Source organism: Toxotes jaculatrix, chromosome 3 (genome assembly GCF_017976425.1).
Source record: "Toxotes jaculatrix isolate fToxJac2 chromosome 3, fToxJac2.pri, whole genome shotgun sequence".
Lineage (NCBI taxonomy): Eukaryota > Metazoa > Chordata > Actinopteri > Toxotidae > Toxotes > Toxotes jaculatrix.
The window spans coordinates 10,801,942-10,823,796 of NC_054396.1; the positions used below are offsets into that span (position 1 = coordinate 10,801,942).

Genomic DNA, 21,855 nt, shown 5'->3' on the forward strand with positions numbered 1-21,855 from the left:
CCACATGTCAGCATTTCAGCCCTGAGAGGTGAACAGGCTCTGTGGTCTAAACAGCTGGAGCAATTCAGGTCCTCCAGAATCAGGGAGAATGTAAGACACACTGCATGCATGATCCAAATACAGAGCGTGATGGACAAGTTCCTTTATTTAAACCAAAACTGTTTAATAAAGGGTGATTTTGGAAGACACAATTAGGCCCAGCATGTTTTCTACTTAGTGAACTAGCCGCACACTGCACCGGACTGACTACCTTTCAATTTACGGATCAACACAGTAATTTAAACTGAAACCTGTGTTAAGTGGTAGTATTATCTGAACCACTCACAAAATTGTCCAGTATCTAAAAAAAAACAAAAAAATAATAAAAATGGATATCACTCAGACAACTTTGGAACAGTAACGCAGACATACAAACAGGTAGAGATGAATTGTGGGTAATACTGCTCTTCCATGTGCCAACTGCTACAACTGCAACTGCTAATACTCCGATAACCTTGCATTGTCCTGGAGTCCTCGAGTGTTTTGAGACATCTCTTCTGAACTTTTACAGAGTAACCTTCAATAAAAAATTTTTTGATGCAAATCCATGGCAAAATCTATCCTGACATCCTTCATTTAGACATTAGTGCCATTTTTCCCTCACTCAAGCCTGGTCTACTATGTGAAAGAGAAGAGGATGGACAGCAGAAATACAATGATAAAGATGTTACAAGAATGGAAAAAAGAGGGGAAAAAAACAAGAAAAAAAGATGAAAAGACAGTCAAAGAGAGGACAAAGGCAGAGAAGCACAGAGAAAACATTTGAAGGAAAAACAGAAAATAAAAAAAAAAGTGAAGCAAAGTCAAGAGAAGAATAAAAAGAGAAAGGCCGTGATGGATGTAAAGCAAACCTAGGTAGAGACAAGGCCAAAACAGATCAATGCTAAGAGCACAAGGCAATTTACCTTGAGTATGAGTGGTGAGCTGGGCTTCAGCTCCAGCATGCCTGAGGGGCTCAGGGGTTCGAACACGGGGTCCGGGTGGTAGCTGAAAGTCTCATTTACCACCAGCACAGAGCGCACGTCATCCATGACAAAGCCGATCTCATCAGGACTGCTGCCGGCCTCAGAGAAGCCCTTGTCAGATCCAGCCACAGAGGGCGCCAGACACACCATCACAGTGTTGTTGACAACTGTACAGTTCTATAGAGGCAGACAGAGAGAGGAAGAGTGCGAGGGATATAAAATCGGAAGAGAAAAGGCGGGAAGGGAAAGAGAAAGGGAGTTAACATCTGATAAACAAGTAAATTAAGTTTGACAAGGTGATTTAATTCACCATCTAACAACCTTTCTACCTTCTTCACGCTGTTTGCACTGTTGGCAAGAAATAAAAAAAAGAAAAAGGTGCATTCTATAATTCTTGCACAAAAGATCATGTTAACTAATACATCACCAGCAATATATACAGTAGCTTAAACCAGGTTATGTGATGCGGGTGATTAAATGTCTCTGTAATGACATAATGAGGAAGAGGCAGGCTTAATAACATCAGTGCTGTAATCAGTGTTGATATCATCCGGAAATCCCCTGTGGGGTTCGACACTTAAATCAGTCACCGAAGAACAAATTAGTCTGTAATGACACACGGAGAAGCAGGAGAGGTCAGCCAGTAGCTGTTAACGATAACACGGCACGGCTAAAGAGACCTTTGCATAGCTGTACAGCATGCTACAGACTTACATTATGTTCTATATGTCACATGTTAACACGCTCCCACACAAAGGGTGTGCAAAATCACAAAGACGCAGAACACAACTGTGTTTATAGGTCAACAGAAACATTAACCAAGCAAAATAAAAAAAATGACTGCAGAGAGCGGGACAAAGGCAAAAAAGGGATATTTTTACTTTCAGTTAAGAGCGGGAGTGGGAGAAAGGTTAGCTAAGCCCCGTGGTGCTAGGTGAAGAGAGGGGGATTTGCCAGAGCTGCTTTATTGCTGGTTGACATTTCAAAGGTTAAACTGCTAAAAGGAAATTCAACATCAAAAACAAACAGAAAACGGGCCCTTGGCTGGTTGACCGACAGGTCAGGTGTGTGTGTGTCTGTGTCTCGGGAGTGTGTGCATTGTCTGAAAATCATTTTTTTCCTCAAAGGGGGAGAGGGAGACAGTAGAGAGACAGTGAGACTTTATATCGGTCTCACTCGCTAAAGTCAAGCCACTGCTTTTTTTGTTTTGTCAATAAAAACTGTGTGCGGGTGTCTGGATCCAACCACTTACATTTTCTGACTTGGCAGATCCATACTTGGCTCTCATTTTAGGCTCCTTGATGGTCGCCAGATTGGTCCCCGTAATGGTCAACATGGTTCCTCCACTAAAGGGAGAGGTAACAAAACATATTATAGAGAAAATCAAGATAAACACAATTATACAACGGTCCTGGGAAAATAAAGAAACTTCTATGTGAATTCGTGAGTCACATATTAATGTCTCTCCTGCTGTACTTTTTCTTGCAGGATCCAAGTGCATACACTATTCAGCGGACCTATCAGCAGAGATAAATGTTAATAAATCTGTTCTCTGTGGGAGCCGAGAGGGCCCTCCAGTTGGCGATTTGCCATTAATGCTCGCTCCTGCTGTAGCCTTTCGCCTGCTTATTCATGGAAGCCCATTTTCAGGTAATGATAGTAACGCTAAAGCCCTTGCATGAATGTTAAAAGCTTGTTTAAACCGATATGGAGGCTGGAGGCAAGAATAAGCGAATATGTAGCATTACTCCTGAGAGCTTTTGGCCTCTCCTCGCCACCTCTCGAAAGCCAAGGGAGATATTTTCAGAGTGTATTAAAGTTGCACTGTTGTATTTTTCAGCATGAGATACACTCTGCAAATGCACCACTGTCAGCGATCTGACATGTTCTGTAACCTTTACACCTGTGACCTATTCAGGTCTATGTGACGCTGACCAGCAGAGACATGGGTAATATGGGTGAGAGTCCTATTCCCCCACACTGCCTTCTCGACAGCCTCTGCTGGCCCGAGAGGCTGAACTTTATCTGATGTGAGGTGTTCTGACAGCAGCTAAATAAGTTAGCATACAACCTAAAAACTGGAGTTGGGTAAGGCGAGGCTCGAAGCCCAGTGCCACTGCGAGTCACCCCTGGCACCAATGAACAAAAAAAAAAAAATCATATTATACAGATGATACAGTGGCTGGAGCATGGCTAGGTTTCATAAAGGCAGTGACACAGCAAAAAAAGAGCATATTGTGTATTATTGTTCAAGAAACCTCTTCTACAAGGATCTCAACCACTTCAGCGGCTCTGCTGTTTCCTCTCTAAGGCAGTAGCTGGGTACTTGTGATCAACTACCCATACATCCATTCTACAGTGGAATTAAAGCATCCTGAAATATAAATATTCACACTGAGAGGCCAGACAAGACAAAAAATCCACATGCTAAAAGATGGCTGTGTTTTGCTGAGGCCAGATCAAGCTGGTGTCTAAAGGGGCAAGGTGAGGCCACTCTCAGACCTTAAGGTGAGAGTAACACTTGTAGCAGAAGAAGCAGGGAGCAGGACGGGAGACGAGTGAGGCGAAAGAAGGCTCATGGCTTATGAGAGGCTTAAAAGATGCCCACAGGTGTTAAACTGGTGAAGAGTCTGGTGTGAAAACTGAGCAGTCAGTGTATTTAGGAGATTTAAGGCAACCGTTCACATACAGTAGCTCAAGATCTGTAGAAATCTGGTTTGTGTCGATATGTGGCAGTACTCCACAAGGATAGTTCTGTTGGAGGATAAGAATCTTTCCCACAAACACAGCGCACACTATATAATATACTGTGTATGCTGTGCTACACTGTGTAAACAAGATGAAGTGTCATACAATCTCTACAGTGCCATGTATCTGTGTTGTTAGCCTGAAAACCTCCTGAACGGAGAGCAAGTCTCAGTCATGTCAGATTTGAGTTTTGGACAAGGGAGGCTCTGTGCCGTTTGAAATAGCCCCGGCAACAGGGTCACCAAAGGGGACGCCGGGACAAAATAGCTCGGTAAATAAAAGCGCGATTGGCCTGGAGAACCATGCACCTCCTCCTCTGGGAGTGCTGAGTGAAACACCAAACACAAGCCGAGTGCCGAGGTTATTTCCCCCCAAGGCTGGAGCCAGCACTTTCATTCTCGTTCCCCTCGCCTTCCCTCAACATTTCATTCATCCCATTCCAAATGAGACTTCTCATCCACTCACACCTCTTTCGCATGATGAGAGACTTTTGTCTCCCTGCAGAGTTTTAAACGCGGCTCCCATTTTCACCTCAGCCCCCTGCAATGTTGCAGAAGTGGATTGTTATGCTGTCTGAACAGACAATGTGTCTGGTCTAATGTGAGCTGTCCTAACAGGTGATACTCCCAGATAAATACCTGGGATATACTGTAGACAAGTCAGGGTTGTTTTAACAACAAAACAACAAACAATATCACTGCAGGAAGTGCAGACTCTTTAAAAACGACTTAACACAGGCAAAGCTGAAGCAAAGCAAAGGAGAATAAAAGAGCAACACAGTTGTGATTATGACATGCAACTTATACAGGTAATTACTTTTTCATCTCTGGCTGTTTTTTGGGATCCGTCCACTTTCTGAACACCAGCTTTAGAGAATTTCAATTAAATGCAACAGAAAATTTTACAGCAAAAAAAAACCCCGAAAGATTGTATGACAAGTTCCTAGAACTATACTTTTGAAGTAAATGAGACAGTCAACAGTGTTTGTGAGTGTTTGTGTGTGTGTATGTTTGCTTGTATGTGCTGGCTTCATTTTTGAGCTGTGGAGTAGAGGAGTTTCTAGGTCATGTTAGTGAGCCCATTAGCATTTGGAAGCTCCAAGCTTTTTTTTTTTTCCCTTTTCCTCCACAACACAGCTTGTGTTTGCACAGGAAATCTTCCTGTGGCTATGTAGTCTCATTTCAATAAGTCAAGCAATATTTACAGATATATCACTGCTGCAGCTCATCAACTAGTAGTGCACTGCTTCAGGAGCCTCCTTTACTGCTGTTCCTGCTCTCAAACATTTACTTTTGAAATATAAAGATAAACAGAATAAATAATATGCCTTTGAAAAGCAAGACGAGTGTGAAAACGAAGAGAAATGTTCAGTTAGTTTTTTTTCCTCCAGACCCAGCAAGGAAGTATGCCAGCAGAATAATGCATTTATCACCTTTTACACAGAGTTCATATTTCAGTTTTGAAAAAAAAAACATAAACTCCACCACAGATTAATAATGTATTGATGCATTTGTATCTATCCTATAGATGTACATCAAGCAGAATTATAGATCAAACAGTATGTTGATGTAAATTATAGATAATGAAATAATCATATGACATGCTGATTTATTATACAATGATGCCTCATGGAGTTAGCTATATGGTGCACCAGAATACAGCAGTCTATAGTTATCAGTTATCAAATCTCTCCTCTGAATTATTCAGTGTGAATCACTCTTCGGGCAGACATGAACGATTTATGCAATATTGGGAATAAATCAATCATTCAGTCTTGTTGCTGACACACAAGAATCCTCCACATGCATAGAGAAGGTTCCTATTTGTTCTGATTGTCTCCTCACCTGGCGATACTCCAGTCAGGCTCGATCTTGAGGATGGTGGGATCATCCGTGTAGTTGAACTTGACCTCTGGGTTCCTCAGCTCAGCAGAGTTGATGTCCACCATGACTGGGGTTGTTCCTGGGGTTAGTCCTGCCGGGGTAACGCACACGATCTCCTTGCCACTCCGCCTAGAGGAGCAGGGGATGAGGGGAATAAGGGAAGACAAGGGAGGAAGATATAAAATTCAAAGCTCTATGAAGGTCTCTCTTAAAGTGGACTGTATGCTCCAAGGACAGAAACAATAAGTTCTTAAGAAGGATTTTGAGTATTTGGGAGTTGACTCTCTGACAGGCGCTGAAATAGACGCACAGAAAAAAAAACTGGAGTGAGTACAGAGGGGAAAAAAAAAATCCTACTTCATCTCTTAAATAACTCATAAATTATTTATCAGATGCTACAAAAAAGCAGGCGTGCACATACACACACATAATGGTGACACAGTCATCTATCCACAAGGCCAACATCTTTCAGTCTGTCCAGCCGTGGTTTCATCAGCTCAAATCACAGAGTACTGTACTTCAAAGCCCTCTTTCTCTCTCTGTCTCTTTCTCTCTTGGTCTGTCTGTCTGTCTGTCTGTCTCTCCTTCCCTCCTGCGCTTTTTCTGGCTGATAGATCTGAAGTGGCAGATCAGGCTGGTCGTGTCTCTGTGTGATGTAACTCCCTCCCTAGCAGACAGGCAGCCAGCTGTGACCTGCTGGGAAACTTTGTGCCGCTGCCAGAAACTTTGTGCTCGACTCCAGTGGCTCATTCCACCGTGCCCTCCCCCCTGTCAGGGGGAGACACCGCTGACCGAGCAGCGGGTGTATGGCTACCAGTGAGACAGTGTGTGTGTGTATACATACCCACGTATGTACATAATCTGTGTATTGAGCAGGTGCACTTGCATTGTGAGGTCTGTGAATTTGCATTTAAATGCAGCATGCACTTACAAGATTAACACTGTGTAAGTATGTGTTTTGCGTCCCTCATCGTCTGCTAACATCCTACAGTGCACTGCAAGTGTGTGGAAATGGGCGTGTGTGCGTTGTGCAGGCATGATGGCAGACGGCACAGTGTGAAATTTTGAACATGAGAAGAGCAAGCTGATCTGTACACAAATCCTCCCCCAGTTATCTGCTGTGAAAGTGAAATTCACAGAAAGATGGAAGATGATGGAGAAGATGAAAAAGTGAAAACCTATTCTGGCAGCTCTATCCCCGTGGCTTGTGGTGGGGTGGGGCTGGGTGTCTGAGCAAAAATGGCAAAAAAGAGCGAAAAACGGGAATCGGGCATCTTTGTTGGACATATCCCTGCTGTCTCCCAGGAGGGACTTTCAACAGCGTCCTCAGACTGAGAGGGGACTGAAGAGGGGGTGAAGATTAAAAACAAAAAAAAAAAAGAAAAAGAAAACAAGAAAGGCAATTTACAAAAACAACAACAACAGCAAAAAAAATAGGTTTGCCACATTCCACTAGTGCTGTGTTTCCATGGAAACCATTTTCACAACACTGTCACCATGAAGAGGGCCTGTGGTGCCGCGTGCGTATTTTTGACAAGGCCACACAAAAGAAAGCCAAGAGGGGATATGGAAAGAAAGAAAAGAGAGGGAAAGAAAAGGGGTTGCAGAGGGAGATAAGAGGATGAGTGACTGGGGGTAAATAGGTTGATTAAAGCTGAGGCCCCATTGAATACAAAGACACATTAAAGAGATGGACTCAACCAGTTCATTACTTTGGCCATAAAGGTTATTGCTGCTCAGTGAATGAAAGGCCAAGACTATTATGTTCACCTTTCTTGGGATGTGCTACAGAGCTTTAAATTGGCCTTTACTTTTCTTTTGATATGATATAAAAAGAACTTGAGAGGTCCAAGCTCATTAGTTTAACCTGTCACTTGTTGCCTGAAAGAAGGAAGCCACAGTAATAAAAACACCAGCATTTTAGAGAATTTGCTCGAAAAGGAGAAACAAGAAAACCAGAAACAAGACGAACTCTGGACTAAAGCTTCGGCTGTAATAGAAAAAATGAAAAAGTAAAAGTGGTTTTTATAACATCATAAATCATTTCAGTATATAGGTGCTTGCTTTAGTTCACCAACAATCTTTTCTGCTCGGTTTCTTTTCTCTGCCATCTGCCAGACAACATACATGGGTGGATTTAGTCCAGAGCTCAGTTCACTGTCAGTTTGCCAGGAAGGGACTCAAAGAAACAATAGAGTTCTTGGCTTGAGGAATTAGAGTCATATCAAATTGGATCTATGTCTGCTCTTCCTGAAATCCTGGCACAATCTCTTGCAGAGTGACTGACAACAGAAGATAACAGCGGCAGATCATTCTAAAAACTTACAAAAAAAAAAAGTGTTTCAAACATGAGTTTAAAGCAAAGCAGGAAAAATGTGAGTTACCAATTACCAGCAACACCATAGCATTCCTTTCAAATTACAGTCATATCTCTGACAAAAATGTGGGCCATGCACTTATGTCATTCACAGCACAACTGAACAATGATATCAGCTTCCCAGAGAAAGGCTACACTGTCATTCTCACAATTGCTGTGAATTACAGTACTGTAGGTCTTCATCTTAGTGGCTGCATTTTTCAAACCTGCAGCAAATCAAAGGCAGTGACCAGGGAAAAGGGCGATATCAAAAAGGAATTACTATAATTATCAAAAAGAAACTATGGCAGAGTGATGAAGGAAGTGATGGGGGTACAATGCATTATGACTCATAATTCTCTATAGAGCAGCATAAGCCAAAAAGAAATTTTCACATTGACAGAAATAAACTATAAATAGCTACAATTTTACCCCTGCTTTTCAGAATTTAACTACATTTGATTAAATTTTACATCAACAACAACGCTACGTGCACATTGTTCTCCACTGTTTTGGAAAGCTTTTAACAACACAGTCTCTGTCTGCTGGACAGCACAATGGAAGTTTAAATTGTCCATTTTCCTGGTGAAATCAACCTCTATAAATACCTCAATAAACAGCAGGACCTTTGTGACTAAATGGCAATAATGGATTTAGTCCTTCTTAGAAATCAATACTGGATGCCATACTTAATAATTATTAGGTATAATAATTTGCCATAACTGTATCGTCATAGATAGCTGAGATTTTTAACAAGTAGCACTATAATTAATACATACAGTCAGTGAAATAAGAAAATATAGATGTTTGGAGCACTTTAGATTGACTAACCTCTCAAACCGACAGGGGTGAAGTCCTATCTTCACAGACACAGCGCTGCCTGCATTGAGATGACTGCCCTCAATGGTGATTCTGGTTCCTCCAGACAGTGGGCCAGTGGAAGGATGGACACGGGTAAAGTACGGAGACTAAGGAGCGACAGATAGACAGGACAGACAGGTCAAGCATGACTTTTTGGCTTGACCATGGATATCACATCCAATTTTAAAAACTTCCATACAGATTTGTCTTAGCTGTATCTTGAACTAGAAACACTTACCACAAAGATGAAGGCCTTGGTTGAGACTGCTTTGTAGTCGGGGTGAATGCAGTCCCTCACACACACCTCTACTTGAGCCTCCTGCACCCGGTAACCTGTTGCATCGTTGAGCCGACATACAATCCTAAAAAAGGGAAACACAGAGGCGGAGAGATAAGTTTAATTAAATACATAGGGTTTACGGTTTTCTTTTCATTGTATCCCTAAGAATGAAACTGCTTTTTCAGAAGAAAAAAGCTCAGCTAAACAAGGACTAAGTGAAGAAAAGAAAAGAGAGGGGGAATCGGTACAGAGCAGATGATAGCGCAACATTTCTCTTCTGCTCAGAAAAACATTTAAACAGGTCAGAAAGAATTTCTGTTGCCTTATTCATAAAAATAACAAAAAGCAGACCAAATGCTCTATTAGTCGGAAATCTGCAGCGCTAAGAAAGGGAGGAGTTTTGCGTGTGTATGTGTCTGCATTAGTGTGTACTGCAGAACCATAAGCCTCGCACTTGGCCCTGGGCGCTGGCTGGCTAAATGAAAATCCACTGGAGAAATGATTGAGTGAGGGGAGGAGTGGTGGTGTAGCCCACAGGGGGAACACACACACACTCACACACACATATACATATATACACACACACACTTACTTCATGTTTCACCCACTGGAGACACACTTGACTGTTAATTAGCCAGAGCGAATGAATGAGACGGAGAGAAAGGGTGAGAGTGCAGAGGAAAGAGGGAGGCAGAAATAGGAGGAGAAAGAAAGGGGAGAGAGGGTTAAAGTGAGAGAGGCTGATTAATTGAACGAGCTCATATCCTACACATTCACACCCCCCCCCCTCCTTCCTTAGATGAGTTATTAACTCTCCTGTTTCCATCCTCCCCGCAGGTGGCCATGGCAACTGCAGCGCTGCGGTGACAATGTATTTCACATTCCGATGCTGTGAGTTTCCATTGTTTTTATTTTCCCTTTCATTTATTCCCAGGTCTCCCACTAGGCTGTGATTAAAATGCTGGACAGCTCTCAGTTAGAGTCTGCGGCTTCGCTTGCATCATTACCGCACAGATGACAGGTGGCTACATTGAGCTGTTATTACGTGGTTAGAAAGACAGAAAGCTCATGATACAACTGTAAAGATGACAACATCATAAATTATACCTCACTCAATCAAGCAACTGAGGTGAAATCTGATCGTAAAATAATTAAACGTATGTCAAGTTGTCACACAGAAACTACTAATAAGGCAATAAGACAATGTTTTGCTCACTAGTAGCAATGATTTACTTTTCTAAATGTGGAATCAAATCCATCTAGTAAATATTTAATGACTGAGGTGAATGACAAGCCTACTAACAGAAAGCCACATTTTCGTGCAATTTAATTCCACTCCGATCACAGAAACAGAGAGTGTGTGGAGGCTGTGAGAAGAACAAGTGCTGGAAGAAAGAATGAGAAAGCCGAAGCGAGAACAATGTGTCTACATTCTGTCCAACAATCAGTGCACCTCCTTCGCTCCCCTCTCTCCAGCAGCTGACCTTTGACCTGTGCTGTCAGTCCCATAACCCCGTCCTGTCTCTTGTGCTATAGCTCTGATAGGGTCACAGGGATGACGAGAGCAACCAGGCCACTAATGGCACCGTATGGCTAACATCACTTTTAATTAGCATGACAGCCTCACTGCCAGCCGCACCCTCCTCCTCCTCCTCCTTTTCCTGCGGGTGCTATGGCAACAGGCCAATGCAGCGTTACAGGGCTGACAGGGTTAAACGTCAACACCTTGGTGGTTTTGGATGTGATTGCTAGGACAAAATGAACATGTGGTAAAGAAAAAGTTATAACACAGAAGCAGTGAACATTACTCTGAGGCTCCAGAAGCCCCTATAAAAATAGTATGTTCTGTGTGAATACAACAATATATGAGGAAATAAATTATAAATCAAGGCTGACATGTCACTGCCATTTTTCTAAACCCATTTTGGGAACACCTGTCATCGCTGGTGAGAGAAGCACAGCATTCTGTTGTCCTGACTGCCAAACCATCAAAGTCACATTTCTTCTGTTTCCTTCTTAGCGAGGGGGCAGAGAGAAAACGAAATCTGCTGAGACTGTGCTGCGCAACTCAGCAAATGGAGCATTTGTGTACAAATGACAGCTACATAGTTGGAAATAGAATATTGAGGACACCTCCAGCTGTGACGAGCGTCCCCAGTTTTGCGCCTCATGCTAAAATTGTATCTTCTCTGCTTCTGGATGAATTCAACATGAAACAGAGAGTGTGACTAATCTAATAGTTTAAATGAAGGCCCCAATATTTCTGGTTAGCTATAATAAGGGAGCACCAGCATCACACTGGCTGTGGTTGTCTTTTTTTCCCACTCTGAATGAAATCTAATTGATGATTCCCATGTTATGACTTACATGAGCACAAAAGAAAATTACTGCAATGAGGCAACCTATTTACAGTTAAGACAAAGAGTTCAGTCATGCCGAATAAACAGATCTTGGAACTTGGAAAAGACAGAACTTGGAGCTATGACTGTTTACTGCTGTTGAACAACTAGCACTTTTCCCAGAATATACTACTGCAGTTTTTGAATGGGAGGGAAGTTTCACCCGCGGCACCCACCATGATTCAGAATTTCACAGAAAGCAGTAAATATAACTTAATCAGAGGGAGCGTTCACATGAAAAGCTTTCATCTGTGGAATGAATTTAGAAGATATACAGTATATCACCCACTTCAAATGTCATTCAGTTTCTCCCAGAATGGGCAAAATTAATTCCGATGAAGGTGGTTACACAAGGTAATTCAGATATGACTGAGCAAAACTCAGCTGCTGTCAGATTTACATGGACTGCACTTGCACAAAGGCTAGCAGCACCAAACACAGCGTGAGCCCGCTTGTGAGGAATTGGTTTTGCTTGAAAGGGGAAAGCAGCATTTAACCTTTGGAGGTTTTAGTGAAACAGAGGTCTGAGAGAGAGCCGCGGTGTTGTGCTTAGCACTCAGTGTCACATCAATATTGGACAAAGACATGCAGGGAAGTAGAGTCTCAGAAACAAGAAGTCTGAGAGTGAGGGGTAGGAGTGAAGTGATGAGGACAGAGATAGTGTCAACGCACTGTTCAGCGCTGATGTACTGGTCCTCCTGAGGGTTGCAGGTCACTTTGCCGATCCGGACTCCATTCTGGATGTCTTTGAACTGCAGACCCAGGTTCTCGCCCGTGATGGTCAGCATGGTCCCTCCCTGCCTGGGCCCCGTCTCCGGATACAACTGGATGGAAGAACAAATGAAAGAGGACATAAATTAACCAGAACAAGGCATGTGACAAGCACTTTTTTCCCCAAAGCAGTACATCATTGAACATATACTGTATGTCTGTGTGAATGACAGTTTACTCATTTATGGTCACCTCCGATTCTGCATGAATCAGACACTTGCCACCTCATTAAAGGAGATGAAAAATGACCTCAGATCCATTAACTCCACCTCAACTCAGTCAAACATTCGCAGCCTGCCAACTCACACACTTAACCTGGACCCGCCCATCAACCCCTCACTTACATCTCTCATTTAACCTTGTGACGATTAATCTACTCAATACAATTACTGCACACAATGACCTCTGCTCCCTGTCTTTCCTCTAGAGGTCTACGGAAGGTGCGCAGAGGTGCTAATGGCTACCCGAGGCTAGCCCAGTCGCTAATCACGGTCCCATTCATCCAGCCCCCGACGCAGACAATGGCTCCTTTGGTAATCAGTCATTACTAGCATAATTAGGGCTAAAGCTAATTGGATTAGAACCTGGTAAAGAGAGGGGGGGGGGGGGGGGGGGGGGTCATTTGTCGCAGAAGGGTGGGAGTGGGGTGAAGGGGATGAGACATTGGTGGTTGGGTATTGTGAAGTGGGGCTTTGGGTAAGGTCACACTTTGACCTCACTTACCATTAAGAAAAGATAAAATGAATCATCACTAATTATCCTCCCATTCTTGCTCTCAGTCAGACATTTGCTGTATGACTATGAAGCCCATGGCCTTCAAATGTACATCTTCACATCATTTTCGGTTCTGCAGTCTACACAGACACTGACAAACACACACATGCATGTGGAGAGAGGGCGGCCAACTTGGTGAACCTTGTGTTTTTCGTCAGCCTGTTCTTACATCCTGGTTACACTCAAAGCCCACTTCATGCACAGCAAACTTTATGTTTTCATAAAGTTTTTTTCGGTTTCCAGCTGAACAAGAAGTTGGACAAAGTTGATTCAAGAGGATGTTTTTGAACTACCTGCTCCCATCCAAAAACTGACTGCAGACCACGTGGCACCGTATAGGAGAGCTTCCTCATTCTGTGCTTTCTGGTTCTATTTGTTCCTTTAAAGGTCAGTACTGTCAAGACTATTTGATTAATTTGTCAAACCTGGCCAAAATTGAACTTTACACCAAAGTACCATGTTAACTTACTTTGCTTATGTGAGCAAATTCACCAATAGCAGCAATCCCAGAGAAACGAACAGATTTTGGTTATAAATAACAGTATGACCTGGCCTTTAAAGTAATAAATTAACCTGTTTCAACTTTAGAGTTCAGAACACCCTATGGATATGGAGCACGTTACAAAAGGGATAAAGAGTGCACTCATGCCAGGACTTGTTAAAAACAAATATAGTGAAAAATACTGAGAAGTATGTTTAGTCTCTTTCTTGCTGTGAGTTAGACAAGAAGTTTGATGCAGCTCTCTGCCTGGCTCTGCCCTAAGGAAGCAAAATCCACCTACTAGCACCCAAAGCTCTCTACTTTATATCACTAGATTATATTTTGTTTCTTTAATATGTACAAAAACATAAGTGTATGTGGCGCTAGATAATATTTGATGTTCAGACATGAGATTGGTATCAATGTTTTTATTGATCTCACACCAAGAAAGCAAATAAATAAAAATCCCAAAATGTCAAACTATTCTTCGAAGCGTATCTACAGTCTCACAGATAAATTACACACCCGCTCACAGCTCTGTTTCTCCACCTGGAACCTCACAATCATCTCCCAGTCTAACATCATTATAGAAAAGGTGGCAGGCCGGTAAAAGCCACAGGTGTTCAGGACACCAGTCACAGAAACACACAATGCGAACAAAGCCCAGTGTCATGCAGGCCAGAGCTGAAATGCCACAGTGATATAATTAAGGAATGTTTTCCATCTTACACCAGCTAGGCTTCTGACGAACATCCCTCCTCCTTCCTTCGCCCTTTCCTTCTTCCTCTCTGGACTTGTGTCTTTTTAATTCACTCTGTGTCTCTTTGTCAATGCGCCTGAATGCATATATTTGAGCTGGAGACAAAAGAGTGAGTGGCACACACTAGTGCACCAGTCAGAATCTTCAGATATGGTAATCAAATCTCTCTTTCTCTATAAGCACTGGCTTATCAAAACACACACACAGACACACATACATACACAAGTTGTTACATCCACAACTAAACAACACAAACAAAAGGCCCTTTCTGATAAAAGCCACCAGCCTAAACACTCGATCTATTCTCCTTTCGCCGTCGCAGCGCTCTACACCCATTCAAACTCCCTTCTTTCTCTTCGTCTCCGACTTGTCCCGTTGTGTCGGCGGCTTTGTGTGAGGCCCATTGTGACCGGCTGAGCAGCAGTGCACAGATAGCATCTGCTAGTTATAGGAGGAGGAAGGGGGAAGCAGGGGACACAGGGAGAAATGATATGAACATGGCGTAAGGTTTCTGAAGTTTATCTGTGATAAGAAAGCCTCTCAAAAACAAAAGGTCTCAAACAAACTGATGGAGGCAATGAAGTGAATGAAGACGGGGATAAGAGAAGTCTTTACTATTAAATGCTTAAATATGGCGTGGTAAAAAAAAACGTTTGTCAAGATTGAAGATGTGAGGCCTCACAAACATTTGAGACAAAGCAGATTCCAGCCTCTGAAGAGAGAAACGTCTTTCTTGATGTTGGCCGACACAGGAAGTGAGGAAAAGGGGAAGAGGATAGAAGGGCAGAATAGAAGGAAGGGAGGGGAAGAAGGAAAGTAAGAAGAACTGAGAGGCCGGATGAAAGACGAAAAAAACAGAACTGGCTGAAGGTAGGAGGAGAGAGTGTGACAGAGGATACATGAAGGAAGAAAAGAAAGAAGGACAGGTAAGAGAGATAAAGAAGTCTGGCAAAAGCCAATATTACAGCTTTACAATACATGAGGGAGAAATCACTGGCCTTTCGAAAGCACACAAGCTGTGAAACTGGACAATGACGCACAAGTGCACACACACACACACAGACATTTTTTTCGTCCAAAAACGGAAAACAAACACAAAAAAACAGTTTTTCGTTTACACAAGATCACAAAAAAAAAAAAAAAAATTAAAAACCAGTGCATAAATGTGCCACATGCTACGATGCTAAAAATGCACACAGACACACACAGACACACACATATATTGGCATGGCCTGTGTTGTTTTAATTGGTTTCTAAGGGCTAGCTGTAATGCTCTTCCTGTCCCCTAGGAGAAGGCAGGCAGGAGATGATGGATGATGGAGGGCCAGGCAGCATCCAAGGCCAGTACTAGGACACTGCTGCACTTCACTGGGGGACAGCGCCAGACAGTGTGTATGTGTGTGTTTGTGTGTGTGTGTGTGCCACTGTGTTGCTGTGAATGTGATTTTGAGTTTACCATACAAAGCATCCATTGCAAAGTTATCTCTTATTTCATGTCTGATCTTAAACATCTTACATCTGAATGCATGCTTCTCCGGGAGAGAGTTTTTGGCTTATGTGAGTGTGTCTGTGCCTGCTCACATGCACACACAAACTGTGCTTGCTTGTTGTGAAAGGAGTACTAATTAATCTTAGTGCACAGTGTCAGCCCAGAGAAAAATTACAGCACAATGAAAACAGCACTTTAACAGTCTAACAGCTAAATTCTTACAATGTCTAAAACCAATCATTTAGGGTCTAAAACATCAGTTGCTGTGTTTGGAGAACAGTACTTAGGTGCCAGAGCTATTAGTGGAACGGTACCTAACTGCACACTATTGAACAACAGCAAATGGGCAATAGCACACTCGGAAATGACACCAAATGGGTTCAACACATGCTGCTCTGAAAGCTCAGGATAGCTGTGTGTGTGTGTGTGTTTATATACATACACACACAGATATATATATATGTGTGTGTGTGTGTGTGTGCATTTTAGCATCGTAGCATGTGGTCACACTCTCTCTTTCCAGTGGTGTTTCCTTCCCGGTCTAACACACATTCTCTGGTCCAAATTAAATTAGTGACTAATCCACTAGCTAATGGCCACACAGCAGCTAGCATGCCGCAAAAACTAACAAAGCGGCCTGAATAAAGCAAAAAAACAAACAAAAAAAAACATAAAAATAGAGGAGGATCACACAGGAAAAGAGGAATTTGGCCGAATGGATGGTAAGAGGTGGAGTAATATTCAATTTGTGTGGTGGATGTGATGCTCTTTTGGAGAACTAAAGGATGAAATGGCAGGAGAAAAGGGAGCGATTTTCTTTGTCGCCTGTGGATGTTCTTTTGGCATTAAATGTCACACTATAAATGTCAAAGGTGGAGAGGAGAGGTGATAACGCTTCCTCCAGTGCCTCACTCTTCATCTGTTCTGCTCTTGTCTCTTCTTCTGTGTTCTAAAACCTGCTGTATGTTTCTCCTCCTGCTGTTTTTGAAGCTCTTCTACGCCTGCTTCATGACTGCCACCAACATCTTGCCCTGAGGCCAGGATTTACCCCTCAATATGCATGCAAGAGCACATGCTTGCACGCGCACACACATCCCCACCCCACCCTTTAGTACCCCCCCCCCCCATCTCTCTCAACCCAATTGCCTCTGTACGCTTGTTTCAAAGAGATAACTGAAGCGAGCAAGAGGAGAGCGAGAGAGAGAGAGCATTAGCTAAAGGATTTATCTATGTGCCAGTGCCCCAATTATCCAATATCTCCATTACGTATTCAAACAGACGGACCTGTGTCACACAGGAAATGTACCGAGGGCTCCATCCATACAAGTCTGCATGGACGAAATGGGCATCTATTATAGGCTATACACATATTTTACACTCATTTAAATGGAGAGAAATGGCACTGGTTTCACCAGAGATGATGCTTTGTCTTGTTTGAGATACAATTAGATTTAAAGAAAGAAAAAAAAATGCTGCGTTAAAAGCTTGAGAGGGAATGATGGAGAGAAGGACAAAGAAGTGAAGGAAGCAGAGGGACAAAGGAGAATGAGTGAAACGGTAGAATGTCTAGACGCATCTCACACGGTAGTGCATGGATTTCCAACCATGCTCTGTGTGTGTGTGTGTGTGTGTGTGTGTGTGTGTGCACGTGTGTCAGCCCCAGTGGTGAGCTGTAGGGACTGCGACCCAGGTCACAGTCAGACGAGGACCACCGCCATGGTTACCGGTGGCAGCAGATGGGTACGCCATGGTGTTTAGACGCCTTAGCTCACCTGGCCTGTCAGATGCCCACAAGCACACATGCGCACACACACATTCTGCACCCATGGTGGGACACAATTAGCAAACTTACACATTCTCTGTTTCTTTGTCTCTCTCTCCCACACGCACACATACAGACACACTCCAGACAACCACCCTCCCTGCTTCCTCAGGTGTGAGTGTGTGTGTGTGTGTATGTGTAGCCATCATCTCTCATCATGTCAGTGTGTTCAGTCTTGGTGTGTGTGAACTGCCTCCTCCTGGCCGGCCCATCTGTGTTGTGCTTGCAGTCGTGGTGATGGCTTCTAAGTTGTCTATCCGCCCTGCCTCCTACAATGTCCCCTTCACTCACTGAGGCCAAACAATGACGCAGCATAGGTAAGGATTTCAAATCTCTTCTTTTGCTGAACTATCTTTAACTAAATAATTGGTTTCAGAAATCCTCTGATTTGTGTCAAAAGGCAGGTGTTCAGTTTCAAGGTTGCATAATCTCAACCCTGCTACAAAGGGAACACTGTCACTCGAACCCCCTCCCTTCTGACCCCTGCCCTGGCACAAACCTGATTTGTGTGTTGTTTAGGAGGTTGAGTTGCTGGGCAACGAATAACAAATAGCAGCTGAAGTGTCCGGTTTAACTTTGGCAGTGGTAAGAGAAGAGTTTTTCTTTAACCAGGATTTAGCAGCACCATGCAATGTTGATTTTAGAGTGGGCTGTTCCTTGGCCTCATGGACCGTGGGTATGAACTTGTGTGGTAAGGACATCCGTTAAAATTTTTGAGGTTGAACTTTTACTTTTATTTACATAGTGACCTGAATATACATATGACATTCACGCTGTTACTCTTGGCACTTTCAATTCAGCTCAAAGAGGTGGGCGTGTGTCCTTGGAGGTACATACGTGCAGTCAGGTATGTGCTATCTTGCTGAGCATCAGGAGCACACTGAGCTGCTATATGATGTTATGTGTGAGAACGTGTCAATATTGTCACAGCTTACCTTGGTGATCTTGGGGTGCGCACAGCGGCTGTTTCCTGTGGTGGCGTGCATCCAGGTGCTCTCCGGAGGAGTACACTCCTGCCTCAGGGAGCACTTCTTCTCCTGTACGCACCAACCGCACTCAAACCTGGGGTTTGCTTTCAGACACATCCCACAACTGTCCCTTAGTGCATAGCACTTATACAGGTGGGCTGGAGACAGGAAAAAGAAAGAGACAGAGAAGGAAACATTATGAAATTATTAGTGGACAAAAGGGCCTAAGGAGAGAATAAAATAACCTCACTATCAATATTTATGGTGTTAAATTTTTACAGGACAAAGCAGACAAACAACTGACAGGGTTTTTTTTTTTTTTTAAATTAACCAGATTCCTCCATTTTAAGTTTCCCAACTTCCACACACATTTTCACATCATATCATCACACAAATTCCAAAAACTTCTTCAATGTCACGGAGGCAAAGCTGAGCTATGGCACTATTTCCCAAAGGCCTCAGGAATTGTACAGTGAAATCTTTTCTCTCTCTCTCTCTGCTATTCCATCCCCAAATCCCATTGGTCATGGAGCAGCTTTAAAGAAACCCTGTACCAATTACTGATTGCTAAGCGACTCCCCTCTAATTACATTAACATATCAGTATTTAAGACAAGTGAGCATCGCTCTCCACCAGATGATTATCATGATTGAGAAATAGGGAGGGGGCTGGGCAGTAAAGGGAGACAGACAGAGAGAGGGAGACGGATCTGGGCTGCAGGTCGCCTCCGGATGCACTTCAGGAGATTTACACTTGAGATAACACACAATGCATAGACACTGATGCATGCTGCTGATATTGTACACCATCAATGCTGCTGCATATAATGGCTGCCATTTAGCAACACTGTGTCCTTGGGAAAACCATTGACTGTCAAACCATTTTATGTTGCCTCCATAAATGTAAACACCCCATTATTGTGGACTGCAGTGGGGTCCCTATGTTCATACACAGATGTATGGTATATGTTACAAACACATCTATATACTGTGACATATCAGTCATGGCCAGCTGCTTGAGAAATATGTGAAATTCGAAACTATAATAGCTTACGAGGTACATTTAGACTGCAGAGAGTGACATCAGTACACGGAGCAATGTGACTCTGTGGTGTTAACTTACAATACTGACAAAATGGCAATGATCACTTCTTCACAGACCTTACAGATGTAACAACTTCTAATCTGTAACACTACATAAAAAAAAAACCTCAGATCCTTGCTGTGTCTTAACCATCAAAGAGTAACAAATAGGACCAGACAATGCAGCTCCTTCTGTTGTATAAAAACGCCTAGTGCATGTCATCCACAGGCAGTATTGAACGCAGTGGTAGCTGGCGATGATGTTACTGTTCCTCACAGCAGGAGAATAATGTTACAGCCCCCTGCTGTGCTGTACAGGTCGCAATAATTATGGACACAGCACTATAAAGACTGTCCTACCAGTAATTATATCCAACAGACGTGATCTCATTGTGTCCCCCCACAGTAGTGCATTGATTATGTGTATGTGTTTAATCATCACCCCCATGAGTCTTTGTTTGCAGGGTAAGGCGTGGTTATACATTACAGTATATGTTACACACTCAAATACTGTTTCAGCAGCAGATAGGCAAGTTGTATATATGATCATGTAATAATAATACCTGTCAACAAAAAAGCTGAAATATTATTATAACTCAAGACACTATCATGTATGAATAGTGGTCTTTTGACACAACAATCCTAAAATAAACCCACATGCTCAATAACAGCAAGGGACTATCAGTACAAGAAAACTAATTATTAATCAACGTCTTGGTTGTGGTCAAAGTAACAAGGGCATAAGTAGCTATTTGCACAAACCCTGCGATGGATGAATGAAGTACCTTACACTGATAGTGTACAGTAAGCTGTTGGAATGTATTTCTTTTTTTTTTGAGTGTTGCTTAACATTCTAATCCGATTCATCATTGCATAGAAAACTGGCTAAACCAAAGTGATCATCATTATTTTGACACTGGTTTATCAGTCATCATTTCCCTGCTTACTTAAGCCTGTTCCTACAATGACCTGTTCCCTCTACTTATTTGCAAACCATTATCAGAGACAAAAAGTCTCGTGGGGTAAAACCTAAGCCTTGACAGACATAATTACTAGTCAATATATGTATCAGTGAATACAAATGACCTAATGCACAGCACAGTATGTGTGATGAGCACATGTTACTGCATTTGATTGTTCAGCTTTAGGCTGCAATTTTCATGTAATGCATGTCTCTCTCTTACTCACAGACACGCACATACATATACAGTACGTAACAGTCTTTGAACCTTTCACAGGCAAAGAACATCAAGTACAAAGGGTGGACTGGCCACGGGATTCTGGGCACAGTATAAATCATTTACAAAGCAGGTGGAGCTGAATGTTTAAGTTCCTGCAGATCCTAGACTGTCATTTTTGAGATGATGTTTCAGCCATGACTCAGGTGAAGATCAAAAATTGACAAGCCAACACAGGTTTTGAAATGGGATTGATTAGAGTCTATGATGTATTTTGTGAACAGGAAAATATTAAGGGTACTTATAGTCATTGGTGGGACAGAATTTGCTCACTAACAACTTGGCTTTGTGCTCATTGAACCAAAAGGGCAATAATAATGTATAAAAGCTATTCATAGAATTTAGTAGCTCTTATATGTAACATTTGCCATACAGGTTAACAGCAGCACAAACTCACCTTTGATGTTGTAGGGGTTGTCAATGACGAAGTTTCCGTTCCAAACCACAGACAGATCCACTGGCAGGTCACTGATATCATTGCCCTCATAGGTATACTGAAATATAAACCAACAACAACAAGAAGATTAGCATTCACTGTCATGTATCGCTGCCTAAAACAACATTTTTCTCATAACAATAATATCATTAAAGGATTTTATTAAATTAGTAAAAAAAAAAATCAGCCAATACCAAGAGAAAACTCAGTTCAGCTCGTGGCTGGTAGTAATGTCATAGCCCGCGGTGCTCACACAGTTGAAGGGCCATAAAAATGAATGATGAGAGACAGGCTATATTGTGATTTTAACACGCGGCACATCCGCCGCTGCCTGGCTTTGCACAGAGTTGATTAAGAGATTGGGATCCCCATCACTGTATGACTCATTCCATTCCAGTGATGAATGAAAAGCGTAATATATCTCCAACAATAATATTCTCATCTAATTTCATTTTTGCATCCTGAACTAATAACAGTTGAAATGTAATTGACTCTTCGTCGGC

At 42.6% G+C, this 21,855-nt stretch overlaps 1 protein-coding gene across 4 annotated transcripts in view; it reads right to left on the reverse strand.

Moving 5' to 3' along the window:
* LOC121178870 (plexin-A1-like) overlaps positions 1-21,855 on the reverse strand; it is a 188,306-nt gene that overhangs the window by 26,146 nt on the left and 140,305 nt on the right. For all 4 annotated transcript variants that reach the window (XM_041033299.1, XM_041033297.1, XM_041033298.1 and 1 more), the window contains exons 11-18: positions 21,314-21,410; positions 18,564-18,754; positions 12,204-12,355; positions 9,091-9,214; positions 8,823-8,959; positions 5,597-5,764; positions 2,257-2,350; positions 945-1,181 (exon numbers count right to left, since the gene is read on the reverse strand). In XM_041033299.1, coding sequence (XP_040889233.1) covers positions 945-1,181; positions 2,257-2,350; positions 5,597-5,764; positions 8,823-8,959; positions 9,091-9,214; positions 12,204-12,355; positions 18,564-18,754; positions 21,314-21,410 — 1,200 coding nt within the window. The remainder of the gene's footprint in view (positions 1-944; positions 1,182-2,256; positions 2,351-5,596; positions 5,765-8,822; positions 8,960-9,090; positions 9,215-12,203; positions 12,356-18,563; positions 18,755-21,313; positions 21,411-21,855) is intronic.